Raw genomic sequence first — 24,196 nt, 5'->3', positions numbered from 1 at the left:
AGAACATTCTTGTAGCAACTTTTATATTGCCTGGTTTCTCATTTACCCAGACAAGCCCAGTCAAAGAGAAAATAGGATCAAAACATGCGAAAGGTTTTTATTAAATACGTTTCAATTTTTCCTATTAAATGGCATCTTTTATTTTGATCAATGGGTGGAAGAAAATCAATGGAGTAATCAAGTAGAAAGGATTCGTTTCTTGTTTTACGATAAACTGATCTTTATCACAGGTATCTTTCCTAGTGGTTCGAAATTGAAAGCAACTTTATGACGGTGTTTAAAATCCAGAATTCACAGTGTTTAGTTCAATTATGCATGTATTGGGAGGTGTCAATATACAGTTTTCGTATCAAATGTTTGTCAATGAGGAATGAACTGCCCTTTGTTGACTACACGCAACAATACTTTACTCAAACTCTTCCGGGTATTAGGACAAGTTTCGATTAGTAATATTTTGGATATGGCGTCGATTTCGAGAGAAAGGTTGTTGCTATTGCTGTTCCTAATATCTGGTAAGTGGTTTCAAGACAAAAAAATGTTTCTTCGCACAATAATGAAGAAAGTATTATTTCGTCGGATCTATTATTTACTGTAATTCTCAGATTGCCTTCATATTACAATGTATGACAATTTTTTTTCATGTGCGACGATTTTTGTGATGGTTGAAGTTTATCGTTATCCATGTTTGTGCATACTTTTCTTGTGTTAAAGATGGTGCTGGAAACACGATGGTAAACAAGTGCAAAGATTTGGCCAGTACAAAATCAATACCAGGTAAATGATTAATGAGAATGTTATGAAGATATTAAAGAATCCATTAGCAAATGCTTAATGTAGTACATATTGAAAACTTGCAATTCATATAAATAATTTAATATCAATTTTTAATGTTTACTTTAGTTGTTTCATTTTGCAACGATCAGAACATGGAATTGAACTCTCAAATTACACTTGACGCCTACCAGCCTTCTTTTGGTGCAAGTGCTCCCTTCTGTATGTGTGAGGTCAAAATATTGAGCACACAGACATTTTCGAGTCTTTACGTTTCACAGGAAAGTACCATCATACCTCCAGGAGACTGTGGATTACAAATAGAGATAGCAAATGCTACACAAACTATCCGAACTGTTCAATGTTCTACCATAGTAGATACAGAGTATACACTCGATCTCTATCAAGGTTCCAGTATTGTGATTTCTTTGGCTAATATTTCCGAATCCTGGTCTGATGGATTTTGTTTTCGTCTCTCGTTGAGGTTTGGTAAGTTACTGCCACGATTCATGGTTACAGTTTAATCAAAGTATCTCAAAAGATTTCAAAGAAGATAATTATACATGTTTTCGTAATTCTTTTTTTAATAGGAAAAAGAAGTATTAATCAAAGGAAAAGGAAATTAAATTAATATCGAAATACGTCGACATATATTAACATGTCAATATAAAATATTCAATGATTCAATCACATATTAAGCAGAGCTTTTAGTTAGTCCTGGAAAAAAATTAGATCTTGTTTTAACGTCCAGATCGAGTTAATGATTTCAGAGTGTCTTTTTGGTGCTAAAACCATTATGACGTCATAATTGATTTGATTAATCTTTTCCTGTATTTTACGGCTTTAAAGGAATTATGTAGAAAATAAAAGAATATTTTGACATTTTATATTTAATCACGGAAAAAGTAATTCCGGTACCTATATTCAATTTGACATCATTTTAAAGAGGAGTTCAAGAGCTTGTTTAATGCTGTTTTTTGAGAGACTGTAGGCAATCAAGATATATTTCGTTAGTCAAAAATGGACAAAACTCCAAGATTTGTTGCTTTTATTGAAAATGGTTGTTTAAAACGTTTTTTCGTTGTATTTACCAAAATTTTAAGTCCCGGTACACCCTATGAAACAAAGACATTATTATGAAGCAGTATTAAAAGAATTTATATCTTGAATTTCATAAACCTGTAGGCACCTTTCATTTACTAGATCTTGACCTTAAGACAACAAACCCACTGTCCCTTCTTCCATACATTTTACAGAGAAATCCCCTATAAGCGTGCAGTGTTTTAATCCTGGGGTAACCATCGTCCCTTCCCAACCCTATACCACGGACACACCAACAACTTCCACCACTGTTTCATCTGTTACTACATCAACTGTGACATCACATGTGACGTCGAGCGTGAAATCAACTACATCAACGTCCAGTACGGTATCATCGGGCACTACGCAAACTGAGTTTTCCCAAACGACAGCTACATCAACATCTTACAGCACATCATCTGGCGATGTACTTTCCTCGACAGTCACAGACACTGAGAAAGTGGAATCAACAATGGGTGTCAGTACAGGCACAACGACCCTTGTAAAGACATCTTCAGTGGGCAAGGAAGATGTTACTTCAAACGTCAAAAAAGTTATTCATACCTCAGATTTCAATAGTACAGTAATTTTTAATCCATAAATGGCAATTCTTTCAAGCATTATGATTAATGTTTAGAAATCGGCTTTTAAATCTTAAACATGCAAAGCACATGTATGGGTGACTTGATATTTTTAAACACGTTTTATTGCTTACTGAGAATTTAAACTTTTGTTCAATGAAGGTTTTGTAGGAGCTAATGTACCGATTTTGAATTGAAATATGTTCAATAATATTTAATAGCCTCTTATCTAAACTAAAATTTCTACATAGAAAATCGATTGACAACTTCATTATATAGTAAATGTTTATTTTTATGCACTTTTTAAAAAAGATATTAATCATTTCTAAACAAAACAATCTAACAGCACATCATTACATTTCAGTTTTATATGCTGTTATACCAGTGATTGGAGTCATTTTGATTGGAATTCTCTGTCTCGTCTTCATATGGTATAGAAGGTAGAGTATTCAAAAAATATGTTGCTCTCCTTAATGTTTCATTGTTGATTCTACGTGGTGTAACTGGAAGCAAATATACCTTAGTTTATAACACCAAAATGTATTCATATTCAACGTTCACACATGCAAACATGATAGAAATTTAAAATCAAACATATGATGAATACTATTTTTTGATTTGGTTCATACTTTTAACAATATTTCATGATTACAATGTCACTTCAAAATATATTCTCCTTAAACATCAGTCTTTTAATTTCGCACAAATTCTTTTTACCGTAGAATGCATATTTTGATATCATACTTAGTTTCATAGAAATGTTGCTATTATCATTAGAATAATTTAAGCTACTGTATTGATTCTTGATATACATATAAAACATATAATTATACAAAATATACCATTATTTATTATCATTTTTTTCATACAGTAAAATGAAATATTGATAAGGTGTAATTTATCAGTCATTTTGAAATAATATTAATAGATTCGTTAATTTTGCTGGATGTTCTCTTTAAGGCGACGTGACGCAAAGGAACGAATGTCCAGTCGGGAACGATTACAAACGTCAACAGCCTCCTCATCTAACGGAACGGATACACATCCACAGAATAAAGCATACAGAGAAACACACACTGCAAACCACAGAATGAAAAACGATCCTGAATTTTACTATTACGACGACCAACCTACACAGCAAACAGCGTTGTATGCGACCGTGTACAAGGGAGCGACATCAAAGGAAAACAATCCAAAAAGAACCAGCCATTATGTGAGGAATAAAGAGGGAAAAGACATCCCAAGAAGTAATTTGGGACTAGATCAAACGGCAAGAAATACTTCAAGGGGAAGTTCTAACGACAATTCAGTTGTTTATGTGACTGTTAACGGCGGCAAGAGATTCATTTTATAGATATTTAACAGAAGAGAGTAAACAAAATATAGTGGTTTATTTAATCCGATTGAAAATTACATGGTTGTTATATAATTTTCCTTTCTCAATTCAACAGTGAAATTTAACATGAATTCAGGATAAATAAGCAACAAAAACAACAACTGTAATGATAAACTGAATGATAAAGTAATTTTTGTTCTTTAAAAAAACACCCCACATTTAACTCGGATTCAAAGCAGAAGTATTAATTTATTCAATATCTTGGTAAATTATAAAGTTTTTTTTTCATTTTATTTATTTGTTGACTTATGTAAATAAACTGTAATGTCGTTGTACATTTATTATATGAGAGGATAACCATAATTACAAACAGTACATGTAACTATTTGTTTTGAATGAATTGAATGCAATCATGTCCATTTTTATGTTGTATAACCTTATTTACATATTATCAAGAATTGTTAATTTTTTTCACAAGTTCTGAAGACCGTCTTTGAAAGTACATGTTCATGTATGTTCACAAAATATCAAAACTATTGCTGCTTAATTGCACCTTATGATTTGTGTCATATGATATTATTGTATATAACGGTTAACAAATTATAAGGTCTGAAACACACAGAAAAAAATATCTACATGGGTGCATTGGTTCATGATCAGCGGAAGGCCTGGTGTGTTCTGCACTCGTCTAGAACCAAATTAGACTTTGCACATCTATTATTATAGTCAGCAACATGGAGTCAGTAACGTTTTCTTTTATTATTTTTCTTTCTTTATGCATATACCAACATTTTGGCCCTTGAGAAAAAAAGCACTTCTTAGGTTTGTTACTGCCTACAAACGGAAATATGGTTTGTTAAAGAGCTTGAAAGATTTCGATTTGTTAGCCTCGCCTTCTATGAACTCTAACCATCTGACATATTTCTGTAGACAATCAGCATCAAACCTGATAAGTAATAAAATATTTGAAATTCGTATAATTATTCTACTGTATCAACTTACATCATCGGTACTTTACTATCAATAATTAGATGAATTGATATAATAATATGTTTTCATTATGTGATTTCATGTAGAAAGTGATAGTCATGTGTATCTAAATAATTTGAACGTATATGTTACATGTTACTTGCCTGTATGCGGGGTCTCTGCTAATAGAAAAATACATTTCAACTTTAAGTATATTTACATGCACATGGTAATAAATTGCTATGAATCATCCTTTTTGATTAATTACAGTTGGTAGGTTATTTCATAAAATTTATGCCATTACGTGTATGGTCTTAGTTTCCTTATTACTATGCATAATTATGATTATACATGTACTCCATTGTTGAAAATCACATTAGGCTTTATATTCAGAATTTTCATTTTGAAGATGAGTTCAACCCTGAAACTACCGTAGGATAGAAATTATACCTGCCGACATAGCAAAAAAGTGGTATTCTCCAATTATTTAACGACCAGCTGCAGTCCCGTGATCATATATATTTCATACACAGTCGATAAAATTGATTTTTAACCCTTAAATATAATGACATTATTTTGGAGTACTTTTATCAAAACATTAGAATAAAGTTATATGCATTTTGTGTCACATATAGGCTGGCCGTAATATATATGATTCTTACAAAGGTTGCAGTATAATATAGTTTATATATACAGGTACACAATTACATACCCCAGCGTCTTTGTGTTAATTTTACCCCACATTTGTAACGTATGGTCCAATACAGTTAGTACATGAAGCAAATAACGAAGTGTGAAGTGCAAGCTACATGTAGGTTTGCATAAGTATACGAACGAAAACTAGAACTTTTTTTTGTCTTCGACAGTCCATTTTCCTTATTTTATTTAAAATGTCAGGAGAAATCATATCTATTTCTTTTTTTACAAAGTCTTAAACGCCTTAGTACATGTATAATCAGCTGTCTAAAAATACCTTATAAGTAATGCAATTTCAAAGAAAGATAACTTAAGAACTTTAAAGGTAATTATGATTATAGCATCAAAAGGACTTTTTTTCAATATATGTAAAATTTTTGTTCATTTCTCCGACTGAAAAATTGGTATGCCTAGAGTGTTTATGTTCTACATTCTTGAAGCAAAGCGAGATTACTCTTTTTAAATTAATTTTTAAACGTGACACGGGTGAATTTAGTTTAACATTAAAACTCCCATAAACGATTTTTATCAACTTCTAAAACAGGAAGTTCTCAATGGTTAAAAACAAAATTTGAAATATATAAAAAATATGACAATTTTAACATTTCCAAAGCCTAATTTTAAAAATTTGGTCATTCCAAATTTTACTTTTTTATCTCAAACTTGAAGCCTAATATCTTGTAAATATTAAGAGATAGAAAGAAGTGTTTGCTTTATTACGATTTTGTACATCATAACATGAAGTATCGAATTCTAAAATCGATAATTAAAAAGTAAAATATATACAAGGGATCTTTTGATATTTTGTATTTTGCATGTTTTAATCGGAAGAATATAAGCCGGAAGTCCAAAAAGTGACACACGGAAGAACTGTACAATATTTGTAAGAATTTAACATTTAATATTGATTTTTCTCTTCCGTTTTCAAAAAAAAAAACATAGAGAAAACCCTGTCATAAAAATAATAATAGTAAAACATAAGAAAAACAATAGGTCTTTTGACCAAAAGTCGAAAAGCCCTAATAAAGTGTCAGTGTCAATGACTTAAATCGTACACTTGCTGAAAATTATATATTAAATATAAATGATTGGGAATCATTCTTTGAACGTTATGAAGTAATAAATATGGTCGGTACGCGATCAAATAATTATTACATAAAGCTCTTCGGGTTTTATATGATTTGATCACACGCGACCCATATTATCACCTTTTAATTTTATTTTACCTTAAATGGTGGCAGTTCATTGAATAATTAGCTTTTCTTTCGTCCTATATGAAATTTACTGACCATGTTTAAACATACTTTTAACTACAAACCATGTATAATGATAAATAATACACAGACACAATATCATGGTTTCGACGATGTTTATTTATCTTTTAAACGGGGAATATTTCAGATTTTTTAAATATCCTTTTTTCAACTATGAACGGCATTGTGCGACTATTATTCACCTTAACGTGCGCCATTTTATTTTATCGCAAATGAGAATGAAAGCCTGTTACACGGTGTTTTTTATCATCCAAACAGCAGGTAAGCAGGCTATAACATTACACAAATGTACTAATGATATGAGAATAACATTTTGTCTTTCACATGTATATATTTTTCTGTAGAAACATGCAGATCATTTCATTTTGTTGACAGCAACGGCCAATTTTTGTTCAACAAATATGGTAAACCTGGCTGTAGATAACGGTTTGATGTCGTGCTTTACCAATAACACGTGTATTGCTGAATGCTACCAGGGATACATATTTCCTAGTGGCAACATGAAGGAGTCATACAGTTGTCAGAATGGAAATTTGACGCCTATGTTATCAACCTGCAAGCGTAAGTTGTAGAGTGTGAACAATTTCATCTATTTACTTCCCTGTTAAATTGTTAAAAGATTTGTTTTTTAAGATTTGCAGTTGAAATATCTTATTAAAAACTGAAGTAATTACATGTGGTAGGTTTTCCGTGATTCCGCTCAAGTAAGCTATTCTGATTATTTTTGCCGAGCATTCGTCTGTCTGTATGTTCGTTTGTCTGTTTGTAAACTTTTTATATGTTGAACTCCATAACCACTGAGATGGTTTTAATCAAACTTAGCAAAATGCATTTTCAGAAGAAACAAATTAATGTGTGTTAAAACGAAGGGCCAATCATTTTTTCAAATGGAGATAATTAAGAACTATGAACAATTTGTTGATAGCTTTAAAAAAACTATTCTCAAAAACCATTGGGTTAGAAAAGCTGATACTTGTGTACAAGCATCCTCAGATATTTTAGATTCAAATTTTTAAAATAAAGATCGGGGGCGGGGGGGGGCAATAAAGGTAGATTTTTTTACATAGGAATATATTGAGAAATACCTTTAAAATCTTCTTTTAAAAACTAATTGGAAGGTTCAGTGGAAGCATCCTTGAGTAGTGTAGATTTAAGTTTGTTGAAATCATAATCATCGGGGGTAGAGTGGGGTCTCAATGAAAAGTCGAATTTTTACATAAGAATATATTTAGAAAAATCTTTTAAAATCTTTTTCTAAAAAACGAATTTAATTGCAAGCAAACCGTCTGTACTTGCATTGTCTAAAATCATCTTCAGATAGTGTACATTTAGGTTAGAGTTACTTAGGCTCTCTGAAGGCAGGCAAAATAACATTCCTCCTTAATTAAAGGAATTCTGCATATTTGTCAATATAAATTGATATGACTAAATGTTTGAATATCATTACTTTAATATACGCGAAATTCAAAATTGAGCACATAAGACAAGTTCCGTTAATTAATTGAATATTCCTGTAATGGTGCTTGTAATGGTTCCATGTAAGTGAAATGTAAGTGAAATCGGTAATGTAAAAAATATGTTATTGTATTAGATCTCTTAATAATGGCACATCAAACAACAAACGGATTGTACGATGATAAAGATTTGGCAAAGCATAAAAGTCCGATCCATTTTTAAAGAGAATAATCATTTGCATCTGTTTTAAAACATTTCCTGCAACTGTAGAGAACTAAAGTTTGAACAAAATGACCGACAGAAAGAACAAAACTCATTAAAATTAAGCCGCTGCTTCTCCCCGTATTCAAGAAAATTGAGGATACAAGTTTAATTTTAAAACGTTGTCCAAGATTAATTAATTAAGTGTCCTGCTGCATCTTTTTTAGCTTATGCACTTTTTAACTATGTCATTTTTGAGGGTTTAAACTCCAAAAATATTTTAGTTTTGAAATCTCTCTGTTTATGTATGTTATTTACTTAATTACATCTAAATGTACAACAATCAATCGTCGGGTACACACAGATATCAAATGTTTTAGTCTAGAGTAACCTGAGTTTCTGATTGATACAGAAATACAGAACGAGGTATGTTTTATATAAGAACTAGAATTTTATAACTTCATAACTTTTTGTTAATGTTTGAAAAAGATATTTTTATTGATTATATAGGTATTCCTGTAGTTAATGTTACCTATTCAGCTATTTGGACTTTTGCGGAAATTGTAACTTCAACTTGTAGCAACATCTCATCACGATTAGACAATGTCAAGGAAGTGTTAGAAGAGACACTCTCGGGAAACTGCCGGCTATTGAATATCAAGTCTACAGTCATGTTAACATATTCTCTGTTTGCCTTTAAGGTACTAAAGTTTGCTTCGTTTAAATACATGTATACATATAACTGTCTTAATATATTTCTTGGTATTTTGAGTTTCAATATTATTTTTCCAGTTATCACAGTGTGTAGTCTTCTTAATATGATTTTGTAATCAGAAGTCATCGCAACAATTAACAAGCTAATTTAGAGAATTTGTGTCTCCCGATAAAAGGAAAAAGTGGGATGCAAGACCAGAAAAAAGTTTTTTTTAACAACATACAGTCTGTTTTTTGTGTTCGTTGTAACCTCGGAGAAAAAGTTAAACTTTTAAATTTTTTGTGTAAATTATCGCGAATTCATTAAAGTATACATCCATGACTTTTGATGCAATGCCGTTTCTACTTTCAGTTGAAAAAAAGGATGATCTCTGGTGCGTTCGACTTTATTAAATCATTTTCATTCTAACTCACTCACACGGACAAAATGACAGGGGAATAGACCCTATTTTATGTCGAATAGCTCATCATCATAAAAAATTACTGACCTCTGATCAAAACAACACTTTTTTAATGAAAAGGATTGCACGGACGACAGCTTGTACATGTCACTGTTTCCAAAGCCGAGTGGATAAAGTGTCGGGATGTCCGTATATCCCGAGTTTGAATCCCGCAAGCCTTGGGGCTTTTGTTGTTCCTGACTAAATTTAATTTTTAAGTTATTTTTTTTTTATCCCCAAACTGCAAATATATCGCTTTTTTGACATATGTTCAGTTTATTTATCATTATGTCTATTATAATCAAATAATGTACCGTTAGTTCGAGTGACTTTTTCCAGGTGTGTTATTCCACCTTTATATGCCGCCCCTTCCTTCAGTATTTGCGGGGGGTAACAATGAATATGATAGGAATCTAGCATGATAAACAAAACGATCCTTAATATTTCATTTTACATCGTATAAGAATATGATAATAGTACATGTAATAATAGATAACGCTTATTCAAAAGATACATGTTAATACATGATTAATACATGTATTTTCTTATTCTCAACCTATTGTACTTATTGTAGTCATATTTTTATTGTTTAATATATTTTTCTTCTAAGGTCAACGCACAATTTACAGCAGTATATCTAAACTTCACGAACAGACAGAGTTTTGACATTTGCATTTCGTATAATACAGCAGCTTTTCCAAATCTACGTATCATTAAATCATTGTTTGACGATGTTTATTGCGGAACCTTAATCTCAAGTAAAATAATCTACAATAAATTCGTCGTGGAAGATATACTTGAATACTGCGATGATACCATGGGGATCCACAACGTGACGACTGAACCTGGCAAATTGGAACTTTATTGTGGTAAAGCAAATTCTGGAACCTGCATCCATCCATTTCTCTCTCTCTCTCTCTCTTTCTCTCTCTCTATAACACAGTATGTCAGGTGATTAAATGAGAGAGAAAAAAACCAACCACTATCTATTGCTGCACCTCTTTTGAAATTATATGCTATTAAATAACACATTTGCTTAGTATAATAAACTCTATCCATTATTACTTATTACAGACGTTAGAGACAAACTGATAACCTTCGAAACACCAATCCTAGAAAAAACCACTTCTTCATTTACAGCTGTAAATGATGACATAAATACTTCTGATTTTTCAAACATGCACCAGACTTCAACTGAGTTTTTTTCTAGGCAAGCAAACTCAAGCAATTCGAATTGGAAAACTAGTAAGATGTTATTTTCTAAACATATTTGATAATATAGGTTAACATTTGAAACATAATAATTTTTAGTGATTAATATAAAGAAACCTCATTTGTCTTTAATGAGGGGATTAATAACGGTCTGGGGCGAGATCAGAGAGAACAAAGACCTAAATGTTCTTATTAAGGACTTGATTAATATGTACATTTACATCATTGCAATCATATATTATCACTTTCATTTGAATGTTTCTGTTAAAATTTGATTGCTCAATCAGCACGATTGTTGAAGATAATAATAAGTACTTTTATCAAATGAAATGTCGTCTGACCGATTGGGATGTACAGGTTGTATATAGTTCCCTTTTGCTAATTCAGAATGCTGTAATTGTCAATTTTAGAATATTGCATTTTTATAAAAATCGAAACAAACAAGCAGCATAGGCAAACAATTAGGATGTCCTCTGACGATATTGCAAAGGTTTAAGAAAAAATAAAGAAAATCACTAGAAAGAAATAAAATATAATTATCCGATTAAATCATAAGTAAGAAAAAACTCGTTGCAATCAAAGTTATTATTTTCAATTAATTTGAAAATAGGATGATATAATCTCATTCGGTAATCTGCTATAATTTACAAAATAATGTATATGTTTTCTATACCCTGTCCCCAAGATATCCCCGATTTACAATATTCTTGATTACTCGATATTGTAAAATAACTCAGGGTTCAAACGATGTTCGTTCAAAAGTATGAAAAAAATCCAAGATTTCTCTTTAAAACGCCACCCCTAGCTTATCAGGATTCATTACACGACTGAAATATGTGATGTCTACGGGGATTTTGTATTACAGCAGACCCGGATGATAACGTTGAAAAATTGTGCGAGGTATTCCGAGTGACTTCCGAATGTTAAAATTATAACATTCCCCATTCCCCATTCTCAGTAAGAAATTAGCTGTCGTTCATGTGAATTTTTTCGAGCGAAAGAAATCGTCCAAATATGCTGCATAAATATCTTGGGACAGACTATAAAGTCATATTATTACTATACACGTTTAAATGCAAAAGATAATAAATAATTCATATAGCATTCTAAATCAGAGTGTAATGAAATTTGGTTAGTACTGTATACAAGTCAACATGAATTATACTTTAACGCAAGGTAACGAACTTTTTAAAACAATATGTTGTGAAGATACTTGTTACTAAACTAACTTTTTTTAAGATAATGAATCCATATCATAATATAATTTTCTTTAGTTAATGTTTGAAGGTATTTACATTTTGGCTCCAGCTGCTGCTGTTTTTCTGATACTTTGCGTTGCCATTTTTTTAGTTCGTCTTAAAAAGCGGTAGGATGTACTTTATATCTACGCATTATCGTAAATGTTATATTGAATATTAATTGTTTTTGGTCAAATATGCAAATTATTTCATACAGTATTTTTTACAAATATGTATATATATATATATATATATATATATATATATATATATATATATATATATATATATATATATATATATATATATATATATTGATTTTGAATAGTGCCCAAGACCAAAAGAGAGAAAAATCATATGAGACGATAATAAATGGTGGACAGACACAGTATATCAACATGGCAGATAATACACATACTTATGACGTAATCGGATACAGAAGGGAGCGGAGACAGGAAAGTCGCTCCTAATACAGAGTGGTGCTCATCAACAATTAACGATAAAGCTTTCGTTCGGCAATTACGCATTAGAAACCTGTGAAAATATAGACTATCATTCTGTTATATTAGTGTTTTAATGTATGAGCTTGGTTAGAGGCATAAAACATCGTCCTTTGGATGTAAAACAAATCCACTTCATTTTAAAACGTATCAATCGTCATTTTAGTTCACAAGTATTTTTGGATTTCTAAATATTGATTCTAAAACTGAAGACACATAGACAACAGAACCAATGAAAATGAGAAGAATTTGCGGTGGTACTTTTCTATGAAATTTGCACTAAAGTGTTATATGTTCAACAACCTAAATTTGTTGTTGCCCTTGTTGGGTAGTGCACGGTCTCGCAGAGCTCCAGCAAAATCATGTAACTTCTCCCGAAAAAGCCTGTGTGTGTGCTTGTGGAATGGACTTCGAGTTCACAGAGGTAATGAGATTATCTAGGAACAAGAATATCTTGAAACAAATGTAGTAAAATTGAAGTTTAGATAATCTGTATGTTAGTCCCGCTCTGACAACAACTCACCGATCAATGACCGTTATGTGACGAGTATCCCATTCGATTGTAAACAATCCATTAAAACCTGCAAGGGACTTATTCATGTACATTCGTCATATATCTCCTACTGCTGAATTCATTTGGTTGCTCATCTTTGTATGCCTATACTGATTGTGATATATGCTGTGGCTTAGATTGTATTGTAACTAACTTTATTCGTCCAACAATTCACTCCGTATGTCCGAGTCACAGAAAAGAGCACTACAAGATCTCTCTAAATCTTTTATTGAGGTCGATCGATCACCCAAAAAATCAAAAGAAGGTTCCCTTCACGAAAGTGATCTGAACACAACACCTGCTGGTCAACCATCACCTCCAACGCCCATCGGCATGTCAACACCAGCTGATCCAAACCTTCAGTTAGATCCGAGCACCCATGGTCAGTCCTCCCACCCACAATATGTAACCATCTCGGCAGATGACATAAAAAGAATAGCAGAGGCGGTCAGAGAGGCCATCAAAGACTCTCTCCGCGATGAAATTTCTAACATGATTGAGGAAAAGACTGAGCCATTACGAAACGAAATCGAACAACTTCAAAGAGATAACATGAATCTACGTAGAGATCTAGACGAGCTTGAGCAGTATGGTCGACGTCCGCTCATAAGATTATCCGGCATTCCTGAATCTAGTTCAGAAGATACTAAGGCCAAAATACTTGACGCGACTTCCAAGGCAAAGATTAAACTTTCTCCCGACGAGATTGTAAACTCACACCGCGTTGGACACCCAAAGAGACAAAGAGCTGGACCCCGTCAAATTATCGCGAGACTCAACTCGGTCGATACCAAATTCTGCATCTTACGCAGTTCCAAGTTATTCCAGAACAACGTTCAAACCAAGGGAATTTCGGTAAGCGAAGACCTCACAAAGTATAGAGACAAGCTACTGTATCTGTGCAGGCAGTTGTGTCGCAACGGTGAGCTGAAGAAGGCATGGTCATCAAACGGAAAGATCTCCGTCAGGGACAACTCTGATAGAGTACACCACATACGCGCGGAATCGGACCTTGTCCCATTCGGCCACGTACCGCCCACCACTGAGTCGTAGTCTGGGCCACACCCGTCCGAATTGGTACCAATTTCGACCATCAATATACCTAATCCAATGTTACTGAGTTGTGTATTATAACAATATGTGAACTCATTTCATTATCGCATCATTTACATATATAACACAATATATAACCCTAATGAATACAGCATACTGATATTTAATTATATGTTATAGATACTTCCACATTCATATACACTCTTGTTCCATGCGCAAACCTCTCCATGGTGTTTTTGTATATATATTTTGCTTTTTTGCAATCTCCTGTCACTTACAATTACTTTTTCACAGTTCAAAGGATGTGTTTTTTGTACATGCTGATCACGCTTACTGTGTTCTTGTTTACCTGTTAAAACCTGCTCTGGTTCGTTCCAATATGTATGTACGTATAAAATACCACCCACCTATCACTTAGATGGGAGTTGATATATCTTCTTACCGAGCCAGAGTAGGTCTTTTGTACTGTATTTGTATCCGTACTAAACATAATTTAAGTCTTATTGATATTATTTGCATTAATTTTATGCTACAAAACGGTATTTGTTCGCTACCAGCCGTGCTGTTAACCCATATGTTTTATGGAATTAGTACACACAAGGACATGAGCGTCCTAATGAAATCATCACCCCGCAATGTTAAAACTCACTCAAATACATGTATATTTTCTAGCCAACACTCTGTCTCAGTCTCTTTTATATTCAACGCTTTGTTGTGTTTATTATATATTTTCTGTTTGAATATACTGTCTGGGGATATCGAAACTAACCCTGGCCCTTCACCTACTGAACATCTTGATCACTACTCGGATTCCTCGAGTTTTACCTCCCATAGCTCAACATTTTCTGCAATTTCTTTTTCTTTTGTTCATTTAAATGTACAAAGTATAATCCCTAAGCTTGATTTGTTAGAAACTGAACTACTCAACCACAGCATTTTATCATTCACAGAAACTTGGCTTGCAGACAACCTAGTAAACTCTGAAATACATCTAACAAACTTTCAGCCCCCATTCTGTTACTGCAGAAACACAGGTACCCTAGGCGGTGGAGTAGCTGTATATGTCAAAGATCACATATTTGCCAAACGTAGAGCTGATCTTGAAATCCCTACGGTTGAATGCGTTTGGATTGAATTTGTAGTCCAAGGACAAAAATACCTTTACGGCACATTCTATCGTCCACCTAACTCGCCTGCCTCTTTGTGGGATGACATTGAATTGTCGCTTGATCTTGCCTACAACACTAATATAACAAACATCATAATTACAGGTGACTTCAACGCAAACCTATTTGTTTCCAATAGTAATTCGAACCGTTTTTAAGACATTTTTCGCTTGTATGGTATGTCGCAGTGTTTAACTGAACCTACACACTTCACCGAACATTCTTCTTCCCTACTATATATTATCGCTATCAGCAGTCCAAATATACTTGCCAAATCCTCTGTCAGAGAAAACTTCTTGGGCCAATATTCTCGCTATCACTGTCCCATTTATGGTCTTCTTAGTAAACCGCTCTCTTCTTCAACATGCTTTCGGCGAGACATATGGCTATTCAACCACGGTAATTACCATGAATATCGTGAAAGATTAAATTCAATTGACTGGGATGAAATACTGCTGGAATTAGACATAGACGCTTGTATTGAGAAAATCAATCAAATTGTCATTCACGAGGCTAAAATGTGTATCCCATACAAGACGGTAGTCATAAGACGTCATGACCCTCCTTGGTTCTCAAACTCTCTAAGAAAATTAATTCGGAAACGGAAACGCCAACATTCTAAAGCGAAATGTACCAACGACCAACAAGATTGGGCCAGATTCAGAGTTATAAGAAACCATACCGTCAATGTCATACGCAATGCAAAGAACGATTATTTTAAAAAATTATCAACCGATATCAATAATTGTAAGGGTTCGCAAAAATGGTGGAAGTTAATTGGAAGATTAACTAAATCACAGTCTAAAACTGGAATACCTCCCATCATCGACAATGAGCAAGTATATGAAAATGATACGGACAAAGCTAATCTATTCAATTCTTTCTTTTGTAAACAGTCTAACGTAGATGATTCGTTAGCTGTGTTGCCTCCCTTACATAACAATTTTACACCTATTGAATTCCTCTCTTCTCTTGTCATAACTGATGAAGACGTAAAGAAAATGCTGATCCATCTTGACACAAGTAAAGCTTGCGGTCCTGATCTCATCAATCCAAGGCTCCTCAAAGAAGCTGCGTCTATTCTGTGCTATCCTTTAACTAAGCTTTTCAATAAATCTCTCAGTACTTCTTATTTTCCAGCCCCTTGGAAAATGGCCCACGTCATTCCTATTCATAAAAAAGGAAATACCAACGACTTAACCAACTATCGTCCAATCTCCCTTCTCTCTATTACTGGCAAAATTTTAGAACGATGTGTCTACAATCTGATTTACGAATATTTTCAGAAATTCAATATCATTTGTGAAAATCAATCAGGCTTCAGACCTGGTGATTCCACAGTAAATCAATTAATAGATATCACCAATGACATAGGCAAAGCTCTTGACTCCGGAAAAGAAATCAGAGTTGTATTTTGTGATATTAGCAAAGCTTTTGACAGAGTGTGGCACAGGGGCCTACTGTACAAACTTGCAAAAGCGGGGATATCTGGTTCATTATTAAAGTGGTTTGAAAGTTATTTGAACAACAGAAAACAACGAGTAGTTCTCAATTCGGAAAAGTCAGACTGGGGTTATATAAACTCCGGTGTGCCACATGGATCTATATTAGGGCCTTTACTCTTTCTAGTTTATATTAACGATATTGTTTCCGATATTAAATCATCTATTAGACTGTTTGCCGATGACACAACGCTATACGTTATTGTTGATGACCCTAGGTCAGCTGGACATGTTCTTAACAGTGACTTAGAAAAAATCAATATATGGGCTAAACAATGGCTTGTTACCTTCAACCCAACCAAAACCGAGTCTCTCCTCATAACTAACAAAAAACACAGGAATCAACATCCGAATTTATACTTTAATGGAAGTCTAATACAAGAAGTGTCTACGCATAAACATCTTGGATTAAACTTCTCAAACAACGGACAGTGGGCAATGCACATAGATGATATAGTTAGAAAAGCCTCCTTGCGTCTACAAATCTTAAGAAAACACAAGTATGAGCTTAATCGTAAATCATTAGAAACTCTTTATTTTTCGTACATTCGACCAATTCTTGAGTATGCCGACGTCATCTGGGATAATACTACAGCTGAACTAGCACAAAAGGTAGAACACATTAATATTGAAGCAGCCAGAATCATCACAGGAGCAACTAAGTTAAGCAGCATCCAAGATCTCTATACAGAAACGGGATGGGAAACCCTTCAAAGTAGGCGTCGCAACCATAAGATTTTGCAGTATCACAAAATAGTTCACGGTTTCGCACCACCTTACCTCACCAGCCTAATCCCCCCGAGAGGTAGCGATACTCACAATTATCCTACAAGAAATGCAGAACGTATCACTCAGGTCAAATGCAACACAATGTACTACCAAAACTCATTTCTTTCATCAACAACCAAACTCTGGAATAATCTCTCTTCTGCCACGAAACAAAATCCTTCCCTATCAAACTTAAAGCGCATACTGCATACCAAAAACATAATTCCCAACTACTATTACTTCGGTCACCGTAGAGAACAGATTCTTCATACCAGGCTTAGACTAAAATGCAGCACTTTAAAACATCACCTTTTCAGTCGCAATATAGTTAATAACCCACTCTGCACATGCGGTAAACCCGAAACTAACGAACACTATCTTCTTGAATGCCCCCTATATACCAATGCAAGAATGTTGCACCTGGATACTATACCTTTCCAAACTGACGTCTACATATTACTATATGGGGATACAAATCTTTCTTCAGCAAATAATGAAACAATTTTCAAAGCAGTTCACAAATTTATTTCAGCATCAAAACGTTTTCAAACATAAACATTTCTCACACATCCTACATCTTTTCTATTATCTTACTCACCCTGCATCTTATTTTTTTCCCATAACATATTTTTTTTCATACACATTGTTTGTTTAGACGTAAATATTTCGTAAACGTGATTACAAAGACATTCCAACCTGGGCACTTCAGTGATTTATAATTTGTAAATTATATTTAAGGAAACGGATTAATATAAGTGTTTACTTGTTTCCGAATCCTTGCCTAATTATGCATCATTGTATATATGTTGTACGTTGTATTCATAATAAACTATGGTTTACACTAACCTAAATTATTCATTACAAATTAAATAAAACATTTATGAATTAATGCGCTCCATATATTTATAATTTGATTTTAAAAAAAGTTAAGTTGTAGTGAAAGGTATAGCTATTTCTACAAACTAATGTGTTTTATTTGTTGGTAAAAGCGGGAAACATTTGTGAAATCAATGTAATCAGCCGTGCGGTGCATATCCCGAAGGTATTAAACACTATTGCAAACTTTTCAAAACTATTACAAAAGCAGCTGCATAATTAAACAAAAAAATGAGACTTTCTGCAGAAGGAATCTGTCTGTCTTTCTGTCTCTATTCTCTTTCTCTGATACAAAAATATTCAGTCAAATAGTGAGAAAAAAATTATACATATGTACATATGGCATTTTAAATGAAGGAATGATCTTTTATAGACTACATGTACTATTAATAATTGTATTGGTTATTAGTCTTTTAAATGGATGGTATCGACATTTTTAATATCATGCACAGAAATGACAAGGTTATATCTATTTATACATTTACTCGTGTGTAGCTGTCAGTCACATACTGGTTGAAGGGGGGGGGGGGGGGGGGGTGGGTATGGTAGTTGTTGGCAGATACGTTTTGAATTTTGTATATGCTGAACAAATTAATCTTTTAAACTCAATACATTTTGTATTACAAAATGCTCTGAGAATTTTTCTTACTTTTACTGGTTGTGGGAAATCTCATATCTAAAACTTACATACATTTTTTCTTCTTTTTTTTGAGGATTTTATGTAACCAAAACGGACTACAATCTTTTATTATTCTCCTACCAAAATTTTGAAGAGATATTGAAATATTTTTTTACACGCATGTCTCCCTTAACAATTTTAATTTCATTCTTGACTTTTATAAAAATCATTATGATCAAATATATATACCTATCTAGACGAGAAAAATAAGATCATATTTCTTCTGGTGTATTTCAATAACAATCACGAATAGATCGGCCGCAATTGCTGGTACATGTACTTGTATTCCGACGTTACATGATGCTAAAAATTGTCCGTTTTTGCTAAAACACATAATATTCCGTAAACATGGTGATTTTCAATTGTTGTCTGTTTTATTGTCAATGATTAGGAAATATTAGTCATGCCCATGCTAATTTAATTATTTAATGATAATAAACTATAGCTGTAAACAACAATTGTTTAATTGTACAATGTTGATCTGAATTATGGTATCTATCTATCTATCTATCTATCTATCTATCTATCTATCTATCTATCTATTTATCTATCTATCTATCTATCAAAACAAAGAAACTTGATGAAACCATAAACTGCATTGAACTACTTTAGCCTTTCTAATAATTGGATAATATTTAACTAATCATTACAGATTCATAACGTTTTCCAAACATACCTCGTTTTTAAAAATATTCCCACTTCTTTCAAGGGAACAATGAAATGCATTAGTCTCGTTACATTCTATTTGTTTCATTCTAGTTCATTGAAGTCGGAGGCTATGGTGTTCCGATTGGGCCTCTTCGACCTTCGCGCTTTCGCCTCTAGGGCGAATATACGAGAGTGCAAAGATGAGAATGCAAAAGTGTAAATTTGCAAAGGCGAGAGAGCAGAAGTGCGAAGATACGACGGCGAAGTGCGAAGATGCAAAGACAAGGCGAAAGTGCGAAGTTGCAAAGGCGAAGGAGCGATACTATTATCGCTCCTTCGCCCTCGCAAGTTTGCACTCTCGCCTTCGCACCTTCGAACTTTTACCTTTGTTTTCCTATGTTTGTTGATCTCTCTATTGTTAAAAGATTATTTTAGCTAAATAAAATGACATCAGTGCCTGAGGATGAACTTTTGTTATTTTATTTTTAACAGCCTGCGCAAATTCTTAATTTTTTTTCTAAAGGAGGGGGGTGTCCGCGGCATAGTTTTGGTCTACAACGTGTAACTAATAATATTCTATTTTACAGGGGATGGGTTGCAGCCGCACCCCCTCTTTCCCTTTTCTTCATTTCTGTATAAAATTAATGATATTGAATTTTCCGGGGGAGGTCCGGACCCCTCTCCCCGGCCCTTCTAGATTGGTTCATAAACGAGGGATGTCGCATAATAATGATATGTGTATCAATTCTATATCTTGTGTCTGCGTCTCTTGTAAACCTATATTGATTCCCTTTTCAGCCCCCCCCCTTTTTTTTTTTAGGAAAACCTAAATTATTATACGATTCCTATTTGAAAACCATCTATTACTCATTAACCTCGTATCACATCGCCGAAACATAATAAGTTTAGAGTCAAGTGAAGGGAGGTGTGTGGCTGATGGAAACCACTTTTAAAATTTTTTCAAAACTGCTTTTCAAATAACTCTGAATAAGACTTAAACGAGATACATAAACAAAAGTCTAATATCTTCTTTGCTTAAACTATCATCCGATAACATTTCGGTCTACTTTCAAGTCTCATCAAGTACATCAACTCCATATAGAGTTCCGATGGGGCCACTTCGATCTTCGCACTTTCGCCTATAGGGCAAAGATGCGAGAGTGCGAAGATGCGAAAGTGCGAAGTTGCATTGGCGAAGGAGCGAAAGTAAAAAGATGCGAAGTCGAAAAAGCGATACTACTATCGCTCCTTCGCCTTCGCACTTTCGCCTTTTTTGATTGCATTCAACTAGTCTCAGTTGATTACATATTGTAGAATTTGATGCAGATGCCGTACTCGCCCAATGTTTGCCGATTAATCCCAAATGTTATTGATACGCATGCGCTAGTCATCGTGCTTACTATGAATGTTCATTAATATTTCCCTATGTTATGTGACATAATATGTTTACCACTAGTACTGCTGGCTATGCCAAATAATTATATACTCTACATATAATGTAATGTCCGCCGTGATGTATACATATGCCCTTCCAGATTTCTGTTACTTATCAGCTGTCTGTTTACCTTAAATCAACATCATGGCTCTAACAAAGTTACATTGTAGTTTAATTATGATGTAGTATGATACGGCAAACGAAAAAAATAACAGTTGGTCTTTTAGCGTAAGAACGACTCTGTAAACAGCAGGTGGAATTCCGCATTGTAATCATATTGGATGTTATTTATGCTTTCTTAATTAAAGAATTAGAAAAAAAAAAGTTTGAGTGATAAAATCATCATTTTTTAGACGTTGGATGAACAGAGCGATTTAAAAGAAATACGTTGTGAACTTTATAAAGCTGTCTATTAATCTTTTAAAGGCGGTCGGAATATTGTTAGCAAAATCGTCCAACTATATATTTTGACCTCGATGAGTACCTATGCGGTGTTTGATTCAAACTAAATCTTCCTGATTAAAATGAAAGCACGTTGTATTTTGATATTGTCTGTGATATTTTTATCAAGTAAGTTTTAATTTACTTTAACATCAAATAAATGTTTTTTTCTTGATCATCTTATTTTTTTCCAACTATTTGTTTGTTTTATAGAAACAACTGATTGCTGTTCATTAAATATGAACATGACTGTAAATAACGCCTTTATATCATGTCCGACCAATTGGTCTTGTTCTGCTGATTGCTATAGAGGCTCCGTATTCCCTAGTGGGTCCACGAAGGAATACTATAGCTGTCAGAATGGAGTATGGACGCCTATGTTACCCTGATTCTTCGCCTTTGCCTTTCTATTTTTGTGGATCTCTCTATTAATTAAAGATTATTTTAGCTAAAAAAAATGACATCAGTGCCAGAGGACGCACTTTTGACAATTTATTTTTAACAGCCTGCGCAGATCCTTAATTTTTTTTCTAAGGGGGGGGGTGGGGGTTCGAGGCATATTTTTGGTTTACAACGTGTAACTAATAATATTATATTTTCCATGGGATGGGTTGCAGCTGTCGCCCTCTTCCCCTTTACTCTTAACTTTGTAAAATTAATAATATTGAATTTTCCGGTGGGAGGTCCAGACACCCTCTCCCCGGCCCTTCTAGATCAGTTCATAAACGAGGGATGTCACATAATAATGACATTTGTATCAATTCGATATCTTGTGTCTGCTTCTTTTGTAAAACTTTTTGGATACCCCTTTCTTCTAAATCATAATCCCATTCCTATTTGAAAACCATCTGTTACTCATTAACCTCGTATCACATCGCCGAAACACTAAGTTTGTGTATAGTCAAGTGAAGGGAGGTGCGTGGCTGATGGGAGCCACCTTTTTGAAAATTTTGACATGCTTTTCAAATAACTCTGAATAAGACTTAAAAGAGATTTATGAACAAAAGTCTAATATCTTCTTTGCTTAACCTATCATCTGATAATATTCTCTAACCATATTCCGGTCTACCTTCAAGTCTCATCAAGTGCATTAAACCCTTTATGGCGTTCCAATGGGGCCACTTCGACCTTCGCACTTTCGCCTATAGGGCAAAGATGCGAGAGTGCGAAGATGCGAAAATGCGAAGTTGGATAGGCAAATGAGCGAAATTGCAAAGATTCGACGGCGAAGCGCGAAGATGCGAAGGCAAAAGTGCGAAGGTGCGATGTTGAAAGAGCGATACTACTTTCGCTCCTTCGCCTTCGCAACTTCGCACTTTCACCTTTTTTGATTGCATTCAACTAGTCTCAGTTGATAAAAAATTGTAGAATTTGATGCAGACACCGTACTAGCCCAATGTTTGCCGATTAATCCCAAATGTTATTGATACGCATGCGCTAGTCATCGTGCTTACTATGAATGTTTATTAATATTTTCCTATGTTATGTGACATAATATGTTTACCACTAGTACTGCTGGCTATGCCAAATAATTATATACTCTACATATAATGTAATGTCCGCCGTGATGTATACATATGCCCTTCCAGATTTCTGTTACTTATCAGCTGTCTGTTTACCTTAAATCAACATCATGGCTCTAACAAAGTTACATTGTAGTTTAATTATGATGTAGTATGATACGGCAAACGAAAAAAATAACAGTTGGTCTTTTAGCGTAAGAACGACTCTGTAAACAGCAGATGGAATTCCGCATTGTAATCATATTGGATGTTATTTATGCTTCCTTAATTAAAGAATTAGAAAAAAATAAAGTTTGAGTGATAAAATCATCATTTTTTAGACGTTGGATGAACAGAGCGATTTAAACGAAATACGTTGTGAACTTTATAAAGCTGTCTATTAATCTTTTAAAGGCGGTCGGAATATTGTTAGCAAAATCGTCCAACTATATATTTTGACCTCGATGAGTACCTATGCGGTGTTTGATTCAAACTAAATCTTCCTGATTAAAATGAAAGCACGTTGTATTTTGATATTGTCTGTGATATTTTTATCAAGTAAGTTTTAATTTACTTTAACATCAAATAAATTTTTTTTTCTTGATCATCTTATTTTTTTTTTCAACGATTTATTTGTTTTATAGAAACAACTGATTGCTGTTCATTAAATATGAACATGACTGTAAATAACGCCTTTATATCATGTCCGACCAATTGGTCATGTACTGCTGAATGCTATCGAGGCTTCGTATTCCCTAGTGGGTCCACGAAGGAATACTATAGCTGTCAGAATGGAGTATGGACGCCTATGTTACCCTCATGTAAACGTACGTTGTTTTTTCTTTCACATGATTGAGAGTGCCAAAGAGTTCCAGTGGACTTGATCTACATTATATCATTTTGGTAACTTTTTAAAGTCATGTAAAAGTGTGTGTTTCCTGCATAATGAAAATGTAAATGAAAGTGTAAATGATAACTTCTATGTATGACTTTTTTTTACTATTAGGAAATCCTTTGGTTTTTGTTCACTATTCAGCCATTTGGAGTTTAACTGAGGTTATACCATCAAAGTGTCCAAATATATCTACACGATTAATCAAGCTTAA

General features: G+C 33.6%; 2 protein-coding genes across 2 annotated transcripts; both read left to right on the top strand.

The window, feature by feature from the left end:
• Positions 1-6: 6 nt before the first annotated feature.
• Positions 7-5,113, top strand: LOC128185552 (uncharacterized). Its single transcript, XM_052855122.1, has 7 exons — positions 7-93; positions 231-512; positions 712-774; positions 901-1,260; positions 2,028-2,429; positions 2,797-2,872; positions 3,393-5,113. Exons 2-7 carry the CDS (start codon positions 371-373, stop codon positions 3,784-3,786), a joined length of 1,437 nt encoding a protein of 478 aa, XP_052711082.1. The 5' UTR covers positions 7-93; positions 231-370; the 3' UTR covers positions 3,787-5,113.
• A 1,943-nt stretch (positions 5,114-7,056) lies between these two features.
• Positions 7,057-12,762, top strand: LOC128185551 (uncharacterized). Its single transcript, XM_052855121.1, has 6 exons — positions 7,057-7,268; positions 8,874-9,064; positions 10,128-10,386; positions 10,592-10,762; positions 12,017-12,095; positions 12,296-12,762. The coding sequence occupies exons 1-6, from the start codon at positions 7,109-7,111 to the stop codon at positions 12,435-12,437; spliced, it is 1,002 nt and encodes a 333-aa protein (XP_052711081.1). The 5' UTR covers positions 7,057-7,108; the 3' UTR covers positions 12,438-12,762.
• Positions 12,763-24,196: the final 11,434 nt, after the last annotated feature.

Source organism: Crassostrea angulata, chromosome 5, assembly GCF_025612915.1.
Source record: "Crassostrea angulata isolate pt1a10 chromosome 5, ASM2561291v2, whole genome shotgun sequence".
Classification (NCBI taxonomy): Eukaryota; Metazoa; Mollusca; class Bivalvia; order Ostreida; family Ostreidae; genus Magallana; species Magallana angulata.
The sequence above is the reverse complement of the archived record's forward strand: the minus strand, read 5'-3'. Positions and strand labels throughout refer to the sequence as shown.